This window comes from Bos indicus x Bos taurus, chromosome 4 (genome assembly GCF_003369695.1).
Source record: "Bos indicus x Bos taurus breed Angus x Brahman F1 hybrid chromosome 4, Bos_hybrid_MaternalHap_v2.0, whole genome shotgun sequence".
Lineage (NCBI taxonomy): Eukaryota > Metazoa > Chordata > Mammalia > Artiodactyla > Bovidae > Bos > Bos indicus x Bos taurus.
The window spans coordinates 72,840,154-72,863,151 of NC_040079.1; the positions used below are offsets into that span (position 1 = coordinate 72,840,154).

The following is a 22,998-nucleotide window of genomic DNA, read 5'->3' on the forward strand; positions in this document are numbered from 1 at the left end:
GCCCCGAAGAATTGACGCTTTTGACCTGTGGTGTTGGAGAAGACTCTTGAGAGTCCCATGGACTGCAAAGAGATCCAACCAGTCCATCCTAAAGGAGATCAGTCCTCAGTGTCATCGGAAGGACTGATGTTGAAGCCAAAACTCCAATACTTTGGCCACCTCATGCGAAGAGCTGACTCATTTGAAAAGACCCTGATGCTGGGAAAGATTGAAGGCAGGAGGAGAAGGAGATGACAGAGATGAGATGAGATGAGATGGGATGAGATGAGATGGTTGGATGGCATCACCAACTCAATGGAGATGAGTTTGAGTAGACTCCAGGAGTTGGTGATGGACAGGGAGGCCTGGCGTGCTGTGGTCCGTGGGATCGCGAAGAGTTGGACACGACTGAGTGACTGAACTGGGTTGCTTCCACCCTTAGCTTTTATGAGTAATGCTACAGTGACCATGCATGAACAGGTTTTTGTGTGGACGTATGTATGCTGTTGTGTCTCATAGGCCACCTAACTGATCTTCCAACAGTATGTCTTTGATTCTGTCACCACTTTGCTTAAAAACCTTCAGTAGTTTCCCATTGTTCCTAAAGTCAGGTTCCAAATCTATGTGCGCGTGTGTGTGTGTTAGTCGCTCAGTCATATGTGACTCTTTGCAATCCTATGGACTGTAGTCCGCCAGGCTCCTCTGTCCATGGGTATTCTCCATGTTGATCCACAAAGCTTACACCTTCCGGGCTCCCCTCTTGTTCTTCTGTTTCAGCCAAGAGCTTCCTCCTACACACACAATCTCCTTCCATGGTGGACCTGAAAGTTCCCCCTCTCTCCCCTGACCTTTTCTTTGTCTAATCCCTCCTCGGGAAAGCCTGTCCAATGCTTTAGTCAAGGTTAGGTCAGCCTGCCACATGCTTTCATGGGACCCTGTTCCTCCCCTCCTCAGTGGGTACCACAGTTACACCCACATGATGACCTGTGTGAATCTGGTCAATGCTTCTCTTTTCTGCTCCAGCAGAGTAGGGCCCTTGTTCTTGTTCACCAGTCAGCCCTGGCACCCAGCACGGTTGGTGCCCAGCACACTTAGGCACTCGATAAATATTTGCTGGAGAAGGCAATGGCAACCCACTCCAGTACTCTTGCCTGGAAAATCTCATGGGCAGAGGAGCCTGGTAGGCTGCAGTCCCTGGGGTCTCAAAGAGTCGGACACGACTGAGCGACTTCACTTTCACTTTTCACTTCCATACATTGGAGAAGGAAATGGCAACCCACTCCAGTGTTCTTGCCTGGAGAATCCCTGGTGGGCTGCCGTCTATGGGGTCGCACAGAGTCGGACACGACTGAAGCGACTTAGCAGCAGCAGCAAATATTTGCCAAGTAAAGAATGGGTAATGATGGCAGCCAGCAAGCCACTTGTCTGGACGCTTCCTTTTACCCTGGCGTCTTCTGCAGGTGATGGGGGGACCCAGGCAGCTGCCGAAACCAGGATGACTCCTTTTTCTCTCTCCAGCCCTTCTCACCCTGCCATCACCAGAGAGGCCTCTGCTTATGCTGAAATGGGTTTGGGTGAACTTCCCCTCATCCTAAAATAACTGGAGCCTCACTGGGTCCCAGTGAACCCTGGGGCCCTCTTTCAGGACAGAGTGACTCCCTGTGGCATGAGATTCTGGGTAGCCCAAATGCCGCAGACTAAGCCATCAGTGGTAGCCATCCATTGGCAAGGGAAATGAGGAGGGATTCTTGGAGGCATGGGCTTCTCTGAGAGTGAGGAGCTGCATTTGGACAAGCTGTGTTCCCTTTTCTAAAGATGATTGCCTTTCTGCCAGTCTTGTTTGAAAACCTGCCCTGGAGGACATTCCAAGAAGAAACCATCCACCTTCTAAGACTTGGTTGCTTTTTCAAAACAACCTGTTTTCCTTTCCCCCCACAGATATGCACTTGTTTGGCCACTACCCAGCACACGACGACTTCTACCTCGTGGTGTGCAGCGCCTGTAACCAGGTCGTCAAGCCGCAGGTCTTCCAGTCCCACTGCGGTAAGTGGACTCCTGCACTGGCCGATGTCCAACACTCGAGAGGAGCCCTGCCCTGTGGTCTGGCCCTGGGTCTGTCTGAGCCCAAGGCCCTGGGTGAATCCCCCTGGGTTCTGCCTCGGCTTCCAGGCCGACTGCCTTAGGGGTAGTCAGGGGTAGTCCTCTTGCCAAAATGTTCGGTGCTGTGGGGGCACCAGACAAAACATCCCGTTGCTTAGGTAGATGGGTGGTGGTCTTTGCAGGGGACAAAGGGGAGGGACAGCAGTGGCTCAAGGAGCCACTCCTGCAGCCAGATGTTCGGTTCTTCCAAGAGACAGGAGGGCCAGGGCAGCCCACCGTGGAGGCCACTGGGGTGCCAACCCCCAGGAAATGTAAACCAAGCCACGAGTTCAGCTTCTCCTCTTCCAAGAATCCTGCTTGTTTAAAAAAAAAAAAAGGAAAAAAACAGTCATGTTTGGGAACTTGCTTTCCCTCTATCTTTTACATCCTTGGTGTGAAACCCTTCAGTAGTTCCACAGCAAATGCTGGCCTCCTTCACTGCCGGTGTCTTGGGCACACACAACTAACGTCCACACAGCTGCTCCCCTCAGAGCAGAAAAAGAGCTACTAACCTGAGGATAGGAAGTGACTTAACCTGAGTGCAGGTTTCCCTCTCTTCAAACAGGATGTTGTTGGACCAGCCAATTTCCAAAGCTGCAATGTGCTCTGAGTTCCAGAACAGTAGTTCCCAATCTTTTGGTTTAAAGTCTCCTCTCTTTTGTTGAACATAAAATCCGAATGCCCTTCTTTAGTGTAAAATTTCAAAGTGCATTAAACATTGTACCTAAAAAAAGTCAAAGCAATTATCATATCAAATACACTTTGGCAAATTACGTATTTCTCTTTTCTCACACTCAGGGTTTCTTCTTTTCCCCTAGCCCTTCAGTTATCACCATTCTGTAATAAATAGATATAAAATAAAAGGAGATGAGCTTGTCTAATCTCACCAGTAAAGGTACTTGGGACTATTGAATAGTTGTATATATCATAATATCAGTTACATATATGTATATGACATTTATATAGCGGTGTGTTTCTTTATATAACCTGCGTCTGTGTGTGTACTGTAGCTGTGTTTCGTGTTTATAATATGTAGAAAGAAGAATCCAGGCTTCTGAGACTTTTTGACCTGCATGGGCACAGAGGCTCCTAGCAAATGCTGTACAAAGAGCTCCGTTGAGAGGCCAGGTCTTCTGCCCCTCGTGGCAGCCGCCTCTGTGACCTGGGGCTACTTGCTAAATGTCTCAGGGTTTGGTTTCCTCGTCTCTTCCACGAGTGATGACTTCTGTGGGCGCTTCCCGCTCTAACGTTTTCATTTCTGGCAGATAGAATATGAAAGGGGCAAGTTGTGTGCTGGGCACTCACTGACCTTCTTGGTAGATGCCCTGTAGCAAATGACCCTCCCTTCCACTGGGAGGAGAGAAAAGGCCAAACCTCTCCCAGGCAGATTGTCAGAGGCGCGGTGCTGATGCTACCAGCTGAGGTGACAAGTAGGGGAGTCAGTAGCAGAGCAGTGGCAAGAAGATCCCACACAGCTGGCAGGTCAGGGAGCAACCATGGAAGCTCTGTGGTCCCTGCTCCTGTTTGTCTCATGAAGATGCAGGAAGGGATCATCATTCATTCATTCCTAGGATGTGCTGCTGTTCTGGGTGCTGGGGTACAGCAGTGAACGAGACAAGGAAAAATCCCATAAGTCATCAAAACCTTCTCTGGGAACTTAATTCACTGGCAGGGTTTCTGATGGAAAGAACCTAAATGGGACCTGGGACCCCCACTGTGCCCTGCAGAATTCCTCCCAAGGCAAGACCCCATATAGCCAGTGAAGGAAATCTCTAGGGCTAGGGCTTGGCTCCCTTGACACATGCCTCCCTCTATCCTGAGCCTTTTGGTTCAAGAGCAAGTCTAGCTTAGGGGCACAGCTGAGGATTTTGTAGCCATATGCTCTGAGCAATGGCAGTAAATTAGTTTGGGGGTTTGGGGTTACAGATCTCATCACCTGAAACCCGGTCTTCCTGAGCTTCTTGCTGAAGCAGCAGACAAGCAGTGGTAGGACACGACCACAGCTCAGCAAACAGAGGCCTTTAAGCCTCCCTCGTCTGCCAGGTACATGTCCCACAGGTTCCCACCCGCATCTATCAAGGGCAGGAGAACGCAAGGCAGAGCTCAGAACCAGGGCAACACTTAAGGGGCAAGGAGGATTTCTTAGCTGCCCTAAGAATTCCTCCTGTAGTATCACAGTATTTCTTTTCTTGCTCTTTTACCTCCTATGACTAGCCTTGCTGTAATCAACAAGTTAATGAGAATGGCTTTGCATAAGGTACGAGGGACTGTACTAGATGCTTTCCTTATCTTTGAACATGTAATCCTCTCAACGCCCCCACTAAGTAGGTACCAATATGACTTCCAGTTTGAACTTGAGGAAGCAAAGGCTTAGGATTGCTTTGCCCAGGGTCTCAAAACTGAGCAGGTGTAGAGCCTGATTTTGAATGCAGGCAGCATAGCTCCTGAGTGAGGGAAGTGCGTGATTCCCTGGCTTGCATAGCCATTATCCCTCACTTCCTCCCGGTGTGGCTCCCAGGCCCCTCTTGTCCTAGCCCAAACTCCAGGGCCTGAACCTCCGAGTGTGGCTCCTAGTCCCCTCTTGTCCTAGCGCAAACTCCAAGGCCCAAACTCCTAGCCCAAAACCCTTGCCTGCCAGGGAGCACATCATAATACCTGGCTTCAGATTCAATCATGTTAGCTGCAGAGTTTTCTCTCAAACGGAATCTCGTCTATAGAACCCCAGTATGAATACAGATGCCCAGCAGATCCACGGAGGTTGAAATTGGGGTGTGGGCTCAAGTGCCACTCTCCTGGCCTACTAAGCCACCAGGGTTCCTCAAAGCAGCATTTGAAGTTTGTTATAATGGAGAGAATGTGGGCTTTGGAGGCAGACAGAGCATTTCACATGACTCCCCTATTAACTACATGATCTCAGGCTGGTGGCCTCCACCTGGTCTATAAAATGAGTGCCCTGCCTGCCACAGGGGGGTTTGGTATGAAAGGACTGGTGAGAGGCGCTTTCCTGCGGTATACCCAGAGCATGGGTTCATTTCTCTTCTCCCCATGGCATCTCCACGTGGCCTCCAGCTGGACACAGCTTGTCCCTCTTCATATTCACAGAACGCCTCCCCAGCTCCTGCCTTGCACTTCAGTTACCTGTGGGCTGTCTCAGCTGTATCCACCAGCTTTGAGGATCCTTTCGGGACCAGGGATGTATTAATAATACCTTTTCAGCTCTGTATTCCCAGCACCCAGAAATGAATTCATCATCACTGGCCCTGGCCCTGGGAAGCAGAGTTGAGGTGGGCAGTGGAAGGGACACAGCTCGGGGGCCAGGTCCCAGTTCGGCCTTACCCAGCCCTAAGACCCCAGACTCTGCACCTTTTTAAGTGACAGGGGACTGGGCTATGTGTTCTCTTGGAAACTTGCTCATTCTCAGTGCCTGGGATTTGGTGCCTGATTTTAAGGATCACAGCATAATCAGAGGGACAGGTGCATAGCAGCCTTCAAGATTTCAGTGGCCTCGTTAAGTTAAATGGAAGAATGTGTGTGTGTGTGTGTGTGTGTGTGTGTGTGTGTGTGTGTGTGTATTTAGGCAGTTGGTTCTGAGGACTTTGGAGGTTGATGATAATGTGAAACAGTGAAAGCGATTATGGAAAAAATCGTAAATTTTGGAGTCAAACAGACCTGGGTTCCTAGCTGTGAGACGTCAGGCTAATTACATGACCTTTCTGGGCCTCATTTTCCTCTGAAATGAAGGGATAGTTCCTGCCTTGCAGAGTTACTATGAGGAACAGAGATAAAGTAGTTTCCTGGCACATAGTAAGGAAATAAAGAAAGGGTAGCTATTATTGTCAATAAAGTGTGGCTATTTTTTATTATGTTGAATGTTTCTTATGAAAAATGGGAAAACCAATTCAGTCAAGTGTTTCCTGCCTTCGTTTCTCACCCTGTCTCGGGGGATACACGCATGGAGGTCAGCCTGCGGACTCTGGCCTGTGATTCATCTTCGGCTTCCCACACTCTTGGAGGCAAGACTTGTTGGCCTAAAGATGATTACATTGCCAGGAGTCCTGAGGATCCACCTTTACGAATATGGTTTACATTCACATTGGGCTCCAGTGTCCTCCTTTGGAAACACCATGAAGCTCCCAGTATCTCTGGGGTCCCTGCCCAGGTCGAGCCAGCCTTGGCCACCTCCCCCCCGACTCCCAAGACTGGCTGCTTTCCTGTTATTCCTGACTTTGTGCCCCAAGCTTGTGTCCAGATGTAAAAAGCAGGCATGTGCCCATTGCTCAGGAGAACCTCTGCCTGGCCTGGGGCGGGGGGCTCTCCAGGCCACTGGGGCTGTGCCAGGGGCTGTGCCACTCCACCTGTGTGGACCCCTTAGGTCTGTTTGCTCTATATAGCAGCCCTTTAGATGCTTTTTAGACCTCTGCCCAGGAGATTACGATTTTGAGGGATTGGTTTGTTTCTAAAGTCTCTTAGGTGAGTTGATGATGTTATTTAGGCATTAAGATAGAAAAGAGGGAAACAGAAAAAGCCTCTCCTTAGGTGAACTGATCTCACTCAGCCAACATCCTTACCCTTCATAGCTGTCCAGCCCAAGTTATGACTTGATGCACTGACACGATGTGGGAGCTGCGTGGTTGGGAATTGCCTCTCTGGGGTGAGTCTTCTTAGGTTCAAGTTCCAGCTCTACCACTTGTTAGCTGTGTGACCTTGGGCAGGTTGCTTTGCCTCTCTGTGCTTCAGTCTCCTATTCTTAAAATGGGATTGTAGTTTTTCTCCTAAGATCGTTTTGATGATTAAAGGAGCTCACATGTGGAAAGTACTTTTAGCACAGTGGTGGAACAAAGTTTGCTTTTAAAAAAAAAGTTATGCTTTCATTAACCAAGTGATAAGCTACAGAGATTTGTAATGAAGTCTTGTCCAAAGGATATTCATTTATGATTACTATGCAGTGTGAGGCTGACCTTGGTGACTTTCTCTGTCGGTATTGTGGATCCCAGCCTCAGTGCGGAGAAAGTGCCATTTCTTCCGAAGAGCCCTCTGTGTATGTTGTGTGTGTGTGTGTGTGTGTGTGTGTGTGTGTGTGTGTATGGGGTCCCATTTGTGTGCGTAAGCCTGTATATAAGCTCAAAACTAGAAGGTTCAAGGTACCTACAATGAAAAAATATTTTTATTACATTTAGAAGTTATATATGTTTAATCAGTTTGAAATATTGTAAGTAAAGGGAAAAATAATAAGTAGATTCTAGCTGTGGTTTTGTAATTGGGTTGGACATTTATGAAATTGTATGATTTGCCTAAATGAAAGGAGTATGATTTTTTCTGTCCTTTTCTCCTAATATATTTACATAATAAACTACCATAAAGAATAGTTTCTCAACAGCAGCACAGTTAACATTTGGGGCTGGAAAATTCTGTTATGGGGGCATCCTCTGTATTGTAGGATATTGAACAACTTCCCTAGCTTTTATCCACTAGATGCCAGTAGCTACCCCCACCCCCAGGCATGACAGTGAAAGCTGTCCACTAGGGGACAAAAATGACCCCCAGCTGAAAGCCACTGCTGTGAATTATGACATCTCCATTTGTCGTGTAATATTCTGTGCTTTTCTGTATCCAGGTTTTCCTCCCCATTCAAATACGTGTGTGTGCGTGGGCACACTAAGCCCTGAGATCCGTTCTCTGGAACCACACAGTAGCATGTGGAAAGTTTACTAGTTCAGCCTCCAATGAGCTGGTCATCAGGATAATTTCCCCATCACGGTCATATTCAAAGCATAAAACAAGATAGATTGCTGAAGTCCATAAAATTGCAGCCCTTCCCACCTCAAAATAAAAAAAAATGGGGAAAAAGTGGCAAAAGAAATAAAACATTCGTATACGAAGATCCTTCAGAATTTTTCAGCCACTTTTGGTGCTCACTCTCCAAGCAGAGAACCATACGGCACCCTACACCCCATCCATCAGACAGATATTCCTTGGATGTCACTGCTACTTAAATATATATTAGAACCAAAGAACCTAGATGTCATTCAAAAGACAAGATAGGATTAGTTTTTTCCCTTCTGAGAGAGGACCTTTTAGTCCCTTTTTCTGATTATATTTTTGAATGCCCTTCAAGTATCTGTTTTGCATGTTGATGGTGATGCAGTAGAATTTAATGAACTGTGAGCTAAAGCAGAGGGGCTGAGCCACAAAATAAATGAGTGGCAGCAACTGGCTCCTGGAAGCTGGCACCTCCATCCCTTGCGTGCACAAGCAGATGCTGCTGCTGGGTGGGGACCGAGAGCAGCAGAGCCCAGCAGTGCCACACATGGAAGCCTCATTAATGAGGTTTCAGGGTTTCCTGCAATTGTTCTCTTTATTTTGTCTATCTCCGGGTGACCTCTAGTTGAGGAGGAAACAAACCATTTGTGCTTTTGAGCCCTAGAGAAAGGGAGTCCCTCCTAATGTCAGTGCCCCTGGGCTTCCAGGGTATCATCACTGGCTAATTATCCTGCCAGAACTTCCTTTCCGAAGGTGTAGATTGCCACAGAGCAGGACTGAAGTTTTTGGTCAATTAAATGGGATTTGTTTGTTGAGATTAAATTTCTGTTGTTATTGTGAGTTGTTTTTTATGAACTAGATTATTTATACCAGAGACAAAATAATTAAAGGAAATTGGTCAGATTGAACATATTCTTTGTCAAGTCCGGCAGTATTAACTAATAAGACTTGACAAGATCAGGTGAATCTGTGCAAACTTGATTTTGTTAGTGAGATTCTTTTTTTAACCTTAATTTGATGAATGTATCCCTGATCTAAAATTAACTCCTGGCTTGATGTATCATTGGGGTTCCTTACAGTCAGAAACAATGTCTGTGGTTGTTTCTTCTTATGTCATCTTTCCATACTCCCTGGTAAAGTGTAACCATAGGACAGATACTAAGGAAATTCCTACAGTTGATTCTAAGAAGATCCCAAAGCAAAACTAATCATGGACTAACAAATGGTGATACCTTATATCAAGAATTACAACTGAAAAAACCTACAACAAAGTAGCACCACATTTTGCATCCCTTCAAATGTTTATATTTTTGAACTTGCTGCTGCTCAAATTAGAATTAAAAATGTATCTAGAATATAGCAGGTTGACCTGGTCCCAAACCCTAGCTTTTCTTATCTGTTAATGGAAGACAAAAAGTACCAATAACAATTATTGAGCACTTATATATGCTAAGATTTTTTTTTAATTTAATCCTGCTGCCACTCTAAGGTGCTAAGGTGCTCTAGTCCCATTATTCCTGTCTCACACCCAAGGACAGGGAGACTCAGAGGATTTCATAAATTTTCTCAAGATCTCGCTGATGTAAGTGGCAGAACTAGGATTCCAGCCTATGTCTGACTCTTGATGACTTTACTGATTTAATGTTTTGGGTCTCAAACTCCCTGCAATAGCATAACTGAACTTCCATACAGAAAGGTTGTTTTGGTCCCCTGTAGGATGCTGGAGCCTAAATGCGGGCGCTTGGGGGCACCTGAGTTCCCTAACTCTCATTTTTCTAACTTACGCTTCTGATTGTCTGCTTGTTGGCATAGGTGAAAAACTTGGGCACGATTTTGAGGGAAATCAGAATGGAAGAATAAACTGAGAGTCATGGCATTTGGATAGACCTTTAAATATCAAAAAGTAAAAAGAGGCAAGCTTGTGGGAGAGGTGGAACGGGTACCACCATCAGTTCTGCCTGCAGTTTCTTGTTCATCCCCAACAAATGAGCAGATCCGTAAGAGCCCCACCCCTACCACCAAAACAGTAGATAATTTCCTCTAAATTCAGTGGAATTCCCTTTTCTTGCACGTTTCTGTGAATCAGGTAAATTTTACAAGTAGACAAATAGCAGAAGTAATGATTCAGCTCAAATTTAGAGATAGATTAAGAGGATGTTCATAATTTTAGCATTACTGAATTCATTTTTACTTGAAAGAAAAAACCCCTCTTCTTATATCTCATTCAAGCCTGTTTCTTGAAGGCTGAATCTCTTGGGTTACCTTCTTCAGAGTCACATAGCTTTGATTCATTCATTTATTTGAAAAATATTTATTGAGCACCTACTATATGCCAGGCATTGTTCTAGTGCTGCAGACAAATAGTGGTGAACAAGACTAGGGTGTGACTTTCTTGAAGCCTGCATTCTGATAGTTTAAATAACGTAGATGAAGATGAGATCAAGCCATAGGAAGAGCACATCAGGTGAGGTGTTTTGAGGGCTTCAGAGAGGTGGTGGGAGCAGTACTGCAGAGCCCTGTAGGGCAGAGCCCAGAGTTTAGGCTTCCTTCTGGGTGTGGTGAGAAGACATGGGAGGACCCTGCAGGAGGAAAAGACATAGTCTGACTTCTGTTTTCAGAAGGTCACTCTGGCTGCTTGGAGTCTGGGAGACCTTGAAGGGACTGAGGCATAGCTGTGCAGGTGGATTGTGAAGGGTAAACGTGAAATCTATTTTGGAAATGTAACTGACAGCATCTGCTGATGGATTACATTGTAAAAGGGAAGGTCCACATTTAGAGTTAGTTAGAAGGGGAATGGCCAGTGACCTATAGGAAAAGCAACAGAGGATGACAGCATGGGAGCCAAGAGCAGAAAGTGTTTGTAGAGCCAATCAAATGCCAAGTGGTTGAGCGAGAAGAGAAAAGGTCACTAGATTTCCACCAAAGGATGCTGTTGACCTCGACAATAGCCATTTCAATATCTTGGGGTTTCTTTTTTCCAAGTATAGGTGATTTTATTTTTATATCACCGATAAACCTCTTTTTAAGCTAGTGACACCCCAAGTGTTTTTCCACATTTCTGCTGAGCTCAGCTACTACCCAACTAAATTGTCAGCTGATCCCTGTGCCCTTTGCATCCCACCTGTCACTGTGCCACAGTCACCTGTGAGCTCTAGGTACTCAGCTCTCGAGGGCTGGGACTGTGTCTTCTGCATCCTTGCGTCCCAGCCTGGAGACCTTTCCTGACTTGGTGCACAGACAGCAAGAAGGAAGGACTCCTCTAATCCCAACTCAAGTGCTCTTGGCACTCCCCACTTCACCAGCATTAGCATATATGACAGCTACTGCAAATGCCTGTTTACTCATCCACCCCCATTGCACGCACAGACAGAGGCACAAGCTAGGAGTTTTGAGGAGCCCTTTCCTAGTGCTCACCATTGTGTTCCCAAAGTTAACACGATGAATGCTGGATCTACAGTTGGTGCTCAAAACACTATTTTAAAAATGCATTTTGGAAGGAAGGAGGGAAAAAGCAAGACTGGAAGGAAAACTTACTTCCAGGTTGGGAATGAGCCAAATTCCACAGGTAAGCGAACACATTCGTTTAGAAGATGTTGCTCCTTGAAAGAGAAGTACTGTCTCTGTTCAGATGCAGCTGATGCAGGGGAACTGTCCTGCCTCACTTTGCACTGGAGAGGCTGCTACTTTGATCCCTGACCACAGCTGAGGTCTGGAAGGCTTTCTCTGTAACATGACCCCGGGCTTCTGACTCATCTCTGGCTTGTCCTCGCTGTTATATGGGCTGCTCCATTCCATTCCTCAGAGCTGTATCAACCGAGGAAAATTAGGGGAACAGCCATCGCTTTATTTAAATCCAAGTAAAGAATGTTGGCAGCGCTGATTCCAAAGGTCATTTTGGAATTGCCCGCATCTGGGGCAGTGAGCAGAGCATCAGTGTTTTCTCCCTGGAGTAGTCCATCCATTCACTGAGAGCTGGGGCTTGGGTGCACACACACGCCTGGGAAAGACTGTGTACCAGATTCCTCTCTGGAGGTTCTCAGCGCCTGTTAGCCCGTCAGAGCACTCAGAGGTCTCGCAGTAAGAACAAAAATGCATCCCTTTTGCTTTGGAGTCCCATCGCTCTTAATTTATCTGAATTCACCAACATGTACTGAATGACAATAATAATAACAATAATGAACGTTTTTGTTAGTAATGTGGTTCCAGATACAAGCCCACTCCTTCATCCGTGCCCCAAGCAGAAAAACAAACATCTTTTCCGATCCTGCAGGAGAAATTGGCTGTGGAAAGTCTCCCATCCCGAAACTGTGTCTACTGTACTTTATGAGTGGAAGGGTTTTCAAAGGTGGTTTTGACTATCCTTCATTTTCACCTCTCTCCCTGATGCTAGAACCCAGTTCCCGTCCAACTGCCACTCCACCTTCAGTTTTCCTTTTGGAAGAGCATCAGGAGTATTCGCTCAAGGAGTTGATTCTGAGTGCTTTGCCTGGGGTCACTGTGAGGTCCCACCCAAAGTGTCACATATAGGAGTGTATGGGCTTGCCTTGGGGACGCTGGGGCCGGGTTGGGGGTGTGTCTACAGAAGGTTCCAAGCTCTATTGTCTCTGAAGTCAAAGTGCTTCTTCCCGTGGCTTGTGTACATTTACTATGGCAGGTTTTCTTCTCTTCTGGAAAAGGTGCTGTTAAGTTGATGTGGCCTCTTACAATCGATGGCACCCTAGAATCAAGGAAATACTGTAGTGGAGAGTCTGCCCAGGACTGCTCTTTCACGGGGCCGGGCACTTCTGGAAAACAAGTGCACTTTGGGGAATGCTGCATGGAAGGCACATGGGAAATAAATGCGTCCAGGAGAAAATGTAAATTGAAGGGAGTAAATGATGAAAGATTAAGTAAACAGTTCACTGTGATGAATCTTACTTCACATGGAATGAATAATCGTGTTTGGTTTTTTTTCCCCCCAGAGAAAGTAACTCTAGTCTTTATTTTAGAAAACTGGAACTACCGATTTCTGTCTAAGGTTTGCTTCCTAACTAACCCTGTTATTTGTTTGTTTATTAGCGTCATAGATGCTTTGCTTTTCTCTCACAGGAATTATTTCTTCAAAGTCCTGAGGCCTCTTTCTAAGGTGAATGTGGCTTCCCTCGTGTGGTGGCTGTGATTTTCTCCTTGTCTCGCTAGGTGGCTGTCCCCACCCCATATGCCGTCCTCTCAATTGTGCCTGCCTCCCCCGAGAGCCCTGCTGCGCCTCCCCAAGTAGTGAGAGTGCTTTGACACTAGCCCTGACTAACCGGCTAAGTCAAGGACCCGCCTGTCAGCTCTGAGGCGTCGTCTGATGGTGGCACTCTCTCTCGGTGCTTGTCAATCAAGTTATTGGTGCATTAAAAGAGGCAGGACCTGGATAGCAGCTTGGAAAATTCTTGTGCCACTTTTTCAGCTTCCCCTGTCATACTCTTACCACTGTGACACTCACCCTAGGTGTGGGTAGCCTCCGCCCTGACAGAGAGCCTTTGCCTCAGGTCCTCTGTAAAGTGAGGTGGTGTGGATGATGTTTGAGAGGGGCTGGGAGACCAGTGAGGAGGCCCAGGACAGGAGGGGGCGTTCCCCTGAGAGCTGCCCCCACTCTGACTGGTCATATTTGTGAGCCAGGAAACCACTGAGCTATTTTGATCACCACAGGTGCCCCTAACGCAGGCAGAAGAGCTGTGGTCCTCTCTTATTTTCTTATTGTTCCAACTCCCCGACCCCCATCAGCCCACAGACCTTGCAGACCTGTGGTCAGTGTGACTTGACCAGTATCACCCCATCCCACATTCTGTTCTTTTTAGGTTGTTTGGTGTTTTTCTTTCTAATATTTCTTTCATCATTCAGTCAGTGCTGGCATTGGGTTGAACTGGCCACACAGACCAGAGGAAATGGTTGTTTTGGGGTTGGTTTCAGACCACTTTCTATCCCAGGGGCACATAGACTTGTCTGTTTTGTGTGTGTCTCCTATGCAGCATTTCCCCATCATTTCGCAGAAGTTCCTGGCAGACAGAAGGTCCCATACCCACTGTTAACTAGGAATTTATTCAGTTCCAGGACCCTCTTAATTGTAAGATGCCACATCGATGGAACAGCACCTTTTCCAAGGTGACTGGAGCCCTTCTAGGACAGTCTTTGCATCCAGCCAGTAGCAGCTAACTGGGCTAGTGGGCATAGTGTGGTGGAACAGGGCACAGTCTGGGGAACGAGCCAACAGCAGCTTCTGGGGCCGTATGACTAGGTCATAATTAACCCAGGCACATCCCTTCTTTTCTTCCTGGAGTCAGGTACTTTACCTTCCCTTTGGTTTAGAATTTAGTTCAAAGTACAAAATAATGAAGCTCTAATGGCTTGGGGAGTTTCCTGTTTCTGGTGATACCCCTGACAAATCTCATATAAATTAACCTGGTCCCAGATCAACTAGGCCACATGTAGAAAAAAATCACACCTATGCCAAGTAGTAATTGAGGAGTGAGGTTTTAGTTTCCAAATGTAAAGTTTGGTCAGGGGGCCTTATTATTTTTATTTTTGATTTCTAGTTTAATTTGTGATAACCAAAGAAAGTTATGTTATCCTTATAAGAGTAAGGCAGGGTAAGGCATAAGGGTAAGTTTAACATATGTTAAACTTATTTAAAAAAGTAAGCTTTATAACTTAGGATACCTCCTTTGTGATTACACTAGCATTTTTTTTAATGTCATACGTGATTGGAAAATTTGTATAATCTCACTTTTATGTGCAGGGTTCCATATATTCATTGTTTATTTTGTTATTCAGATCTTGTATATCCTCTGCATTCTTGTCTGCGTGGTCTGTAACTTCTGGGAAGGGAGTTTTAAGTCTCTTATGATGCTTGTATGTCAGTCTCTCCTGAAATGCTAACACTTTTGCTATACAATTGTGAGGCTGTGCTGTTGGATGTTGTTGTTAGTCTCTAAGTCATGTCTGACTCTTTGCAACCCCATGGACGTCAGCACGCTAGGCTTTCCTCTTTTTCACTATCTCCTGGAGCTTGCTCAGACTCATGTCCATCGAGTCAGTGATGCCATCCAACCATCTCATTCTCTGTCACCCTCTTTCTCCTGCCCTCAATCTTTCCCAGCATCAGGGTCTTTTCCAGTGAGTCAGCTCTTTGCATCAGGTGGCCAAAGTATTGGAGCTTCAATTTCAGTATCTGTCCTTCCAGTGAATATTCAGGGTTAATTTATTTTAGGATTGACTGGTTTGATCTCCTTGCTGTCCAAGGATATGTATAAGTTTATGACTCAAGTCTTTTTAGTGATGTAGTATTCATCCCTATTAATGCTTTTGCCTTAGGTCCTATTTTTATCTGATTAACATTGTTACCTAATTTTCTTTTGGTCAATACGTATTTGCCTTATCTCTTTCCAGTCTTTTATTTTCAACTTTTCATTTTGTTTTAGGTGTCTGTCTTGTAAGCAGTATATAGGTGGCTTTTTAAAAAATCCAATCTGATAGTGTCTTTTAATAGATGAGTTTTATCCATTTACATTTATTGTGAGTACTTACTTTATATATTTGGACTTATCTCTGTCTTTCAGTTTGTGTTCTGTGTACCTTGCATTTTATTAGCTTTTGTTCTCCTTTCTTGCCTTCCATTAGATTAGAGAAGTTTTCTTAACACTCAACATTTTCCCCTCTGCTAGCTTGGTCACAATAGATTTTATTTTATCTCTTAGTCTATTTAAATCTATTTAGTGACTACCATTAAGTATTTAACATGCACACCAAATGATAACTTTTTTCTCATACAGTTGTTTAGGATCTGTGTTTTCTCACACAACACAAATTTTTACGTACCAGTCAACTGGTAATTACAACAAAGAATTGAAATCCTGGCTCAAAACACTGCCATGTGTTCTCAGCCTCCTGACTCACAAGAGGATTAGAGGCATCCTGACTGATTAATAAAGCATGAATTTTTGCTAATTCACTCTGTTTTATACCCTGGGGTGTTTTGGGTCATCTGTCTAGTTCAGAGTGATACGTTCATTCCCAGCTCATAAAAATCTCTCAAGTTCCTGAAAATGTTCTGAAGTAGGATTAGACCAAAGAGAGCTCAGAATCCTACAGCCCAGTGTTAGTACCTGTTCCCATAAATCCCATTTGTCACATGTAATGATTTCCAGTGTGAAAATCTAGGGGTTCCTCCCTGTTAACACCTGCTTACTTATCCCTTGATGCCCAAAATTTAATGTGCATGTGAGCCCACTGGGGGTTTCTTGCTACCATGCAGATTCGAATTTGTGTTTCTAACATGCTCCCAGGTGATGCTGATGCTTTTGGTACACGGACCACACTTTGAGGAGCGAGTACTTGGAGAATGAAATGTAGTTAGTAAAAGGGGGCTTTGGCTCCAGGTCTGTGTTCCTTGATACTTGACAGAACAGCAGATTTCAGAAGCATTTTCTATGAAGTGGTAGGATTCAGGATCATTTTAATCATAATGATCATCTTAAGGCCCTGCAGAGCCCTGCCTACTGCCCTGGCCCAGAGTTCTTTCAGGCCCGTGTTAAGTCCGCCTTAACTCCATCCCTCTGGAGGTCAGCACAGCACATGCTCTCAGGCTTGTCACTGTGTCATTTAGGTGTGACTCTGTGAGTCAGTGCCCTGAGGAAGAGCCTGCCTGGGGCCAGGGGCAGGCTTCCTGGTAATTTATGTCTAAGACAAGCTTTTAATAGAGATACACTTTTAAACAGTAACCAGGAAAAAGATTCTCTCTTTTTAACTGGTATCCATTTATAGGACTCAGCTGTTGAAGCTCAAGGGTAGCATTAGGCTTAAGTTTAATCTTCTGTATGCCGTAATTTACAGCACTGAGTAAAGCATTGTACGTACAACTATTTCAGTCATTTGCTGTGATAAATAGCTATTGCTCTTGGCGGAACAGAAACGCCATCTCTGCTTTCCACTTATGAATATTGAATGGTCTCAGGCAGGCTTCTGCTGTAAGTTTTTAAAGGGGAAATCCCCACCGGTCACATCTCCTCAGTGGCCCCAAATGCCATTTCCCTGCTGTGTGCACTAGTCAGTGCTCGATTCGGACCGCAGTTCTGCGGCACACATGTTGTTCCTGGTGAATGTCACACAGGGCACGCCCAGCAGCTACGGGCCCCAGTCCTGCTGAAGGCTGCAGTTTTGCACTGAATGCCTCGAGCTGTTAGGTAGAAGATTTAGCTAGTGGCAGGAAGCCACCAACAGGGATCAGGGAGATATCTTAGAGGCGATAATCTGGCACAGGGAAAATAGAAGGGGTGTGATTCTGTTGGATTCCTGATGGTGAGAAGATGGTGTTAGCTAGGGAAATTGAAACTAATAGGAGCAAAAGGAGACGGGGAATGCCCAGGTTATAAATCTCTGGGGATAAACTCTTTAGGAACACAGAGACACATACGCCTTCCTCCAGACCTCCCTTAGTTCGGATGCTGTGTTCCCTGCCAGCTGGGAGGAAGCAAAATGTATATTCAAATACGATGCTCAGGTCCACTGACCAGCTTGACCCAGAAGTTCAAGTCCAAGTCAACTGGTTACCCTAGACTTGGGCTCCCAGAAATCCCCCCAATTTCTTTCCTGTGGACAAACTTTCTGCATTTGAGGAACTGAAATCTTTAGATTGGCATCCTTTGGTGTGTCTCATGTGTGTGAGTCTGCACTGGGTCCTTACAAGTACTCCAAGTATCGCACTGGATGGTGAGATAAGGACTCAAGGGCGAACGTGAGCAGAGATGGTGAACGAGTGAAATGCTGCGCTCTTGCCTGCTTCTGAATCCTGTGATGGAGACTGTCTTCCACAGTCACATTCCCAAATGCCACTTCTCAGCAGTATCTCTAGAAGGTGATTCCTTTGAAAACAGAGATGAGAGGCTTCTGTTCTCACTACCGCCTTTTGAGGGTGATCATGTATCTTTAGAAACAGCTACAGCATCTTGCCATTTACGAAGCACCCTCTCCTAGCGTGTTCATTTTGATTTGAGTAACAGCTCAGTAAGGTGGACTGGTAGGGGCTGGCTTCCCAGGTTTGGAAGCTCAAAGAAGTTTAGCAACTTTCCTAACATCACATATCTCACCTCAGTGCATTTGCCATGAACAGAGACCCCAGTGAGAAAATACACAGAGGCCACCAAATAGTATGTCCACAATTGGAGACAAATTCACCTTTTATGAACCTGACAGTCTTTGTATTTCTAATTCCCAGCTCCAGGCAGTGAACACATCTTCTGACTCTCTTATATCTCTTTCACTTGAGATCTGAGCTTTCTCTAATAATTATTTGAAAAACAATCTTAACAGTGTTGACTCCGAAGAAATGTTATTCAGCCTGCCTATAGGTTATGATATGCCTTTTCATTTCTTGGCCTGAAGATTCCTTCAGAATAAAGTCACGGTCATTTCAGCAGACATTGAAGGCAGTTAGTTAGTTGTGATCTGCATGCGAATAAATCCACTCAGCATTCTGATTAGTTATAATGGGTGATAAGAGAATTGTACAGACCAAAAACTCCACATACTTGTTTCATGCATGTAAACCTACTAATGAGAATGGGTTTTGGCAAAAATCTGAGCATTGATGTTCCTGCCACTGGACCTCAGAATTGCTTGTTAGTATTCTGGGAACCAGAGTGCAGACACAGATACAGTACAACTTGATCTTGAGGGCCTCTCTCATCTCCTGGCCTTCGATAAGTTTGTTAAACAGGGAGATGAGAGGAAGCAGTCTGGAGAGAGGATGATATGTAAGTGGCTTAAGAGACCTGGCAGTTTAGGACTCCTTGGCAACCTTGCTGTGACCTCCCACCTCTTCTTGCCCATCTGTGAAATGGGCTATGCACCAGGATTATTATTCAAGATGATAATCTTGAGAACATCTTGGCATGTGACTCATGCTATAAATACACCTTGCTGCCATGTGGAAAATAGGAGTTTTTAGCTGAAATGTATAATGGGGTGAGGCAGAGGGTATCAGTCACTGGTAGCAGGAGGATTGCCAGAGGCAGGAGGTGTGCGGGAATGAGGCAGATGCTTGCCTAAAGAAGGAGAACAGAGAGAAGCGTGAAGCATCTGGGGCAATGTGGTGGAATGTTCAAACAAACAAACGCAATATAGATGTTTGGACGTCTGGCCTGGATTTTGAAAGCAGTCAGGGGGTTGGAGATGAGCCTCTGTCTTTTCACCTTGCAGGCTCTGTGCTCCTGCTTTGGCACACACTGAACTCCAGAGGCCTTATCTAACCAGTCCCCATGTGGGGTTCAGCTGCTATGTTTGAAGGCTGGTTGTGTTGCAGATGCAGGGAGGGGTTAGAAACAGCCAGACCCTGCAGCCAGGCTGTATGGGCATGACTGTGGCTCTACCACTGACCAGCTAGGTGACCTTCAGCTGACGCCTCAGTCTCACCGTGTCTTAGTTTCCCCATCTACAAAGTGCAAGTAATATTAGTACCTGTCTCAGAGATTATCAGGAGGACACCTAAGGTCTGTATACATAAGCATAGCAAGGCACTTCTCCAGCCTTGCGAATGGCAGAGAAGAAACACAAACTAGATGGGTTGAAGAATATTCACCTCCAGAGAACTGAGTATGTCAACCATGAATTATGTGGTCATTCTCAGAGCGGAAGCATCTGCTAGAACAGAGGAAGAAGGGTCACAGCCAGAACGATGTCCCACCTTGGCTGGACCACTGGCTATATGCTGAGCAGGTAGTGGAGGACTCGTTTTGCTCAGGTCTTGAAACCCCAATGCACCTCTTCCCTTCTCCCAGGGAAGATGGAAGCTTGGTAGGGGTTGGGGTAGGAGGGGTCTGTATCCACAAAAACAAATTCCAGTGGCCACTATCCCAGAAATTTTTATCTCCTTATCAGTGTCAGTCTTTCCCAGTCATTTGCTGATACTGTATCTCTGCTCTGGAATCCTGCAAAATCATTCCCCTGTTATCTGTCTGCCTCAGCATGGGGAAAAAAAACCCCTCTCATCTGGAACTCTTGTCTAATGTCTGCCATCCTGCCTCCCAGCAGCGTGTGGGCAGGTCTGCTCTGTGCCGCACACATCTTCAGAATGACTAGATATCAGGTGTTCAGAGCAAGTGTCTTTAAATCCACTGGTGAAAGGAGACAGCAGTCATCTGCCGGTTGGTGTTTGCCAAGATGTGGCCTCATAACGGGTTGAAGTGATGGCTGCTGGCATGAAACCTGGTTTCCCCTGGGCGTACACCCAGCCTGAACAGCTCCTTTAAAACCAAAAGCAATTTGTCATCTTTTGATTCTCTTCCAGCACTGTCCCTGTCACAGGTAGATAAATGAGGTGGCATATGGGTGTCCAAACGCAGGATCATCTAATCCCAGTGGTTTCCTGCAGAGCCAGCACTCCGTGAGGGTGGAGAACACAGTGGGGTGGTCCCCAGTTTCTGGGTTGTGACCACAAGCACATTGTTCTTCCCCTCCATGTGCCGTTTATATGCATGAAATGCTTTCTCAGAATCCCTCAGCCTCCAGTGTGCCATCGATAGATGCGTTCCTCATTTCAGAATCCTGAAATAAATCACACATTTGTAAGCTCAACATCTCATGTCTGTAGTTCCACTGAATGCCACTAATCAAATCAGTGCCTCAGCAGAAGCAACAGGCACCCCTGAATTAGAACTAAGGGTTGGGCTTGACGTTCTAAAAAGCCTTGATTAAAGAAAGCCAATGGGAATGGAGGTTGCATTTGGGTTCACCTTGAGATGCATGCTCTGTATGTGACTTGAAAGATACCCACATAGTTTTCTACACAGCCCACATGGACTTTAGATTTTCTCAGTTGCATGAAACTAAAGTCACCAGGTTATTCCCAAGAATACAGTAGGCAGAAAAGGTCTCCTGATGCCTCTGGGTGCCTCATGGGTGAGCTGTGACACCCAGTAGATGAAGGCTGGGCCGGTGTGGTGAGTGAATTTGGCTGGCCAGGGAAGGCCCTGTGCTTGTATCAAGGGGCTGACTGTGTTGCTGGTCCTGCCAGACAGCTTTGATTTCTTCTGTGGCCACACCCTTCATCCCTGCAGGAGCCAGAGTATCTGAGCCCAGGCTTGGCTGGATTAGCTCAAGTTCATCCCTAACCACAGGGAGGATATCTGCCCCAATAGCGTTTCACTGAATCCTTGAGCATCACTGAAGCAGCCTGAGACAGGAGCAGATGTGGAGCATCTTCTCAAAGCTGGATCTGCTCAGTGTGGAACAGATTCTCACACAGGCCACTGATGCTGGTGACCAAAAGGAGTTTATTGTTCTGAAGGAGAAACTAGCATGAACTGTAACATTTAAACTTTCATCCACAGAAGAAATCAAAGCTGTTTGGCAGACCAGCAACACAGTCAGCCCCTTGGTACAAGCACAAGGCCTGCCCTGGACCAGCCAATTGAGTTTTAGCCAGTGGTTCATACTAGCTGTCTTATAGAACTCCGTGGGGCTTAGACTACAGCACATTGGGGTTAAAAGATGGATCTGGGTTCCTGTTCCCTGCCTCTTCCAGCTTCTGTTCTTCATTTACAGACTCTGTGTTTGCTGCATCTACTCGATAAAGTTGGGGAGGGAACAAACGAATTAAATGTTGGAAGCACAATAGACACATCTTAGCTCTGAGGCTGAGTAAGGCATCTTACTTACACTTACAGAAAAAGGGAAGGAAGTGTGATTTCATGGAAGATGATAGAACAGAATAGCTTTCTCATTAAAAGACAGGCACAAAACTAAGTGAATCTTTAAGGTAATTCTGCATTTCATTCATGGTGAAATCACAGAATTTTTTTTTTTAAGCTAAAAAAGGCTGAGCCAGCTGTACATGATATATTAAACCCACACATTTACTTACTTTAGAAAAGTTCCTATTTTGAGATGATCATTCCTGGGGGAAAAAAACACAATTTTGGTGTGCCTCCTGTCCATTGAAAAGGCTCTATACATGTAAAGAGTGGTTTCCATTCCTTGAATCAGTGTCTTTGAGTTCTGCTTTCTTCTCAAGCTACGTCACAAAGCCAGGGAAGGGAGGGCTGCAAACTCCTTGAGGAAGGAGTCCCTTCTAACTCCTCTTTGTTGCCTCAGAGTATCTGGCAAATAGTAGGCACTCAATCAGTGTCTTATGAATGAATGAATGATTGAGATATTTAATCCTTTAAATCATTGATAGCCAGCCTTTAGCCATCAGAATTGTTCACTCGGGGTGGGGAGGTGAGAGGGGGTTGTTAAAATACAGGTGCCTGGGCTCACCCCCAGAGCTTTTTGACTCAGTGGATCTGAGGTGGGGCCCGAGATCTTGTATTTCCACCAAGCCTGCAGGTGATGCTAATGCTGTTGCCCAAGGGGCTATACTTTGAGAACCACTGCTTTGAGGGCCATTCTACTTTTCTGGTGGTGCTAGTAGTAAAGAACCCGCCTACCAATGAAGAGACATAAGAGACATGGGTTTGATCTCTGGGTTGGGAAGATCCCATGGAGGAGGGCACGGCAACCCATGCCAGTATTCTTGCCTGGAGAATCCCATGGACAGAGGAGCCTGGTGGGCTACAGTCTATGGGGTCACAAGGAGTCGAACATGACTGAAGCGACTTAGCATGCATGCCCCACTTTTCCAAGTCTTCCAAAAGATTGATATTTATAACTGTTTGACCTTGCCCTGTAGAACTGAGATATAAAATTGATAGGATTTGATCAGATAGAAGAGCTACCTGAATCTTTTTCTTAATCAAAAACTACATTCTGTCCCTTGTACAATTATGAGAGAAGCAAGAATTGAATTGCCTCCTCCTTCATAGCTGTAACAGGACACAGCCAGCCAGGGTAGGGGTAGAGAGGCGCACCTTGCAACATTTAAGCCACGTTGCATCTCCGTCCAGTTCTGGAATCCACACTTAGTGTCAGATGCGCTTAACTGTAAAGTTGAAATGAGATGTGACCTTTTGCAGAAGCTGCAGTTGAGCAGAAAGGGTACAGGAGAGGTGCCTATGATACATAAGGGAACACGTTATTTTGCAAAGTCTTTTCCTGCTGCCTGTCAGCCTGAGTGAAGTCATTAAGCCCCACCGGGTTCAGAAACAAGAGGGAGTTTCATGG

The 22,998-nt window shown here is 45.7% G+C and overlaps 1 protein-coding gene across 6 annotated transcripts in view; it reads left to right on the forward strand.

Moving 5' to 3' along the window:
- The window catches only part of ATXN7L1 (ataxin 7 like 1), a 256,174-nt gene that overhangs the window by 94,947 nt on the left and 138,229 nt on the right, over positions 1 to 22,998 (forward strand). For all 6 annotated transcript variants that reach the window (XM_027539684.1, XM_027539685.1, XM_027539687.1 and 3 more), the window contains one exon: positions 1,918 to 2,022. In XM_027539684.1, the coding sequence (XP_027395485.1) occupies positions 1,918 to 2,022 (105 nt within the window). The remainder of the gene's footprint in view (positions 1 to 1,917; positions 2,023 to 22,998) is intronic.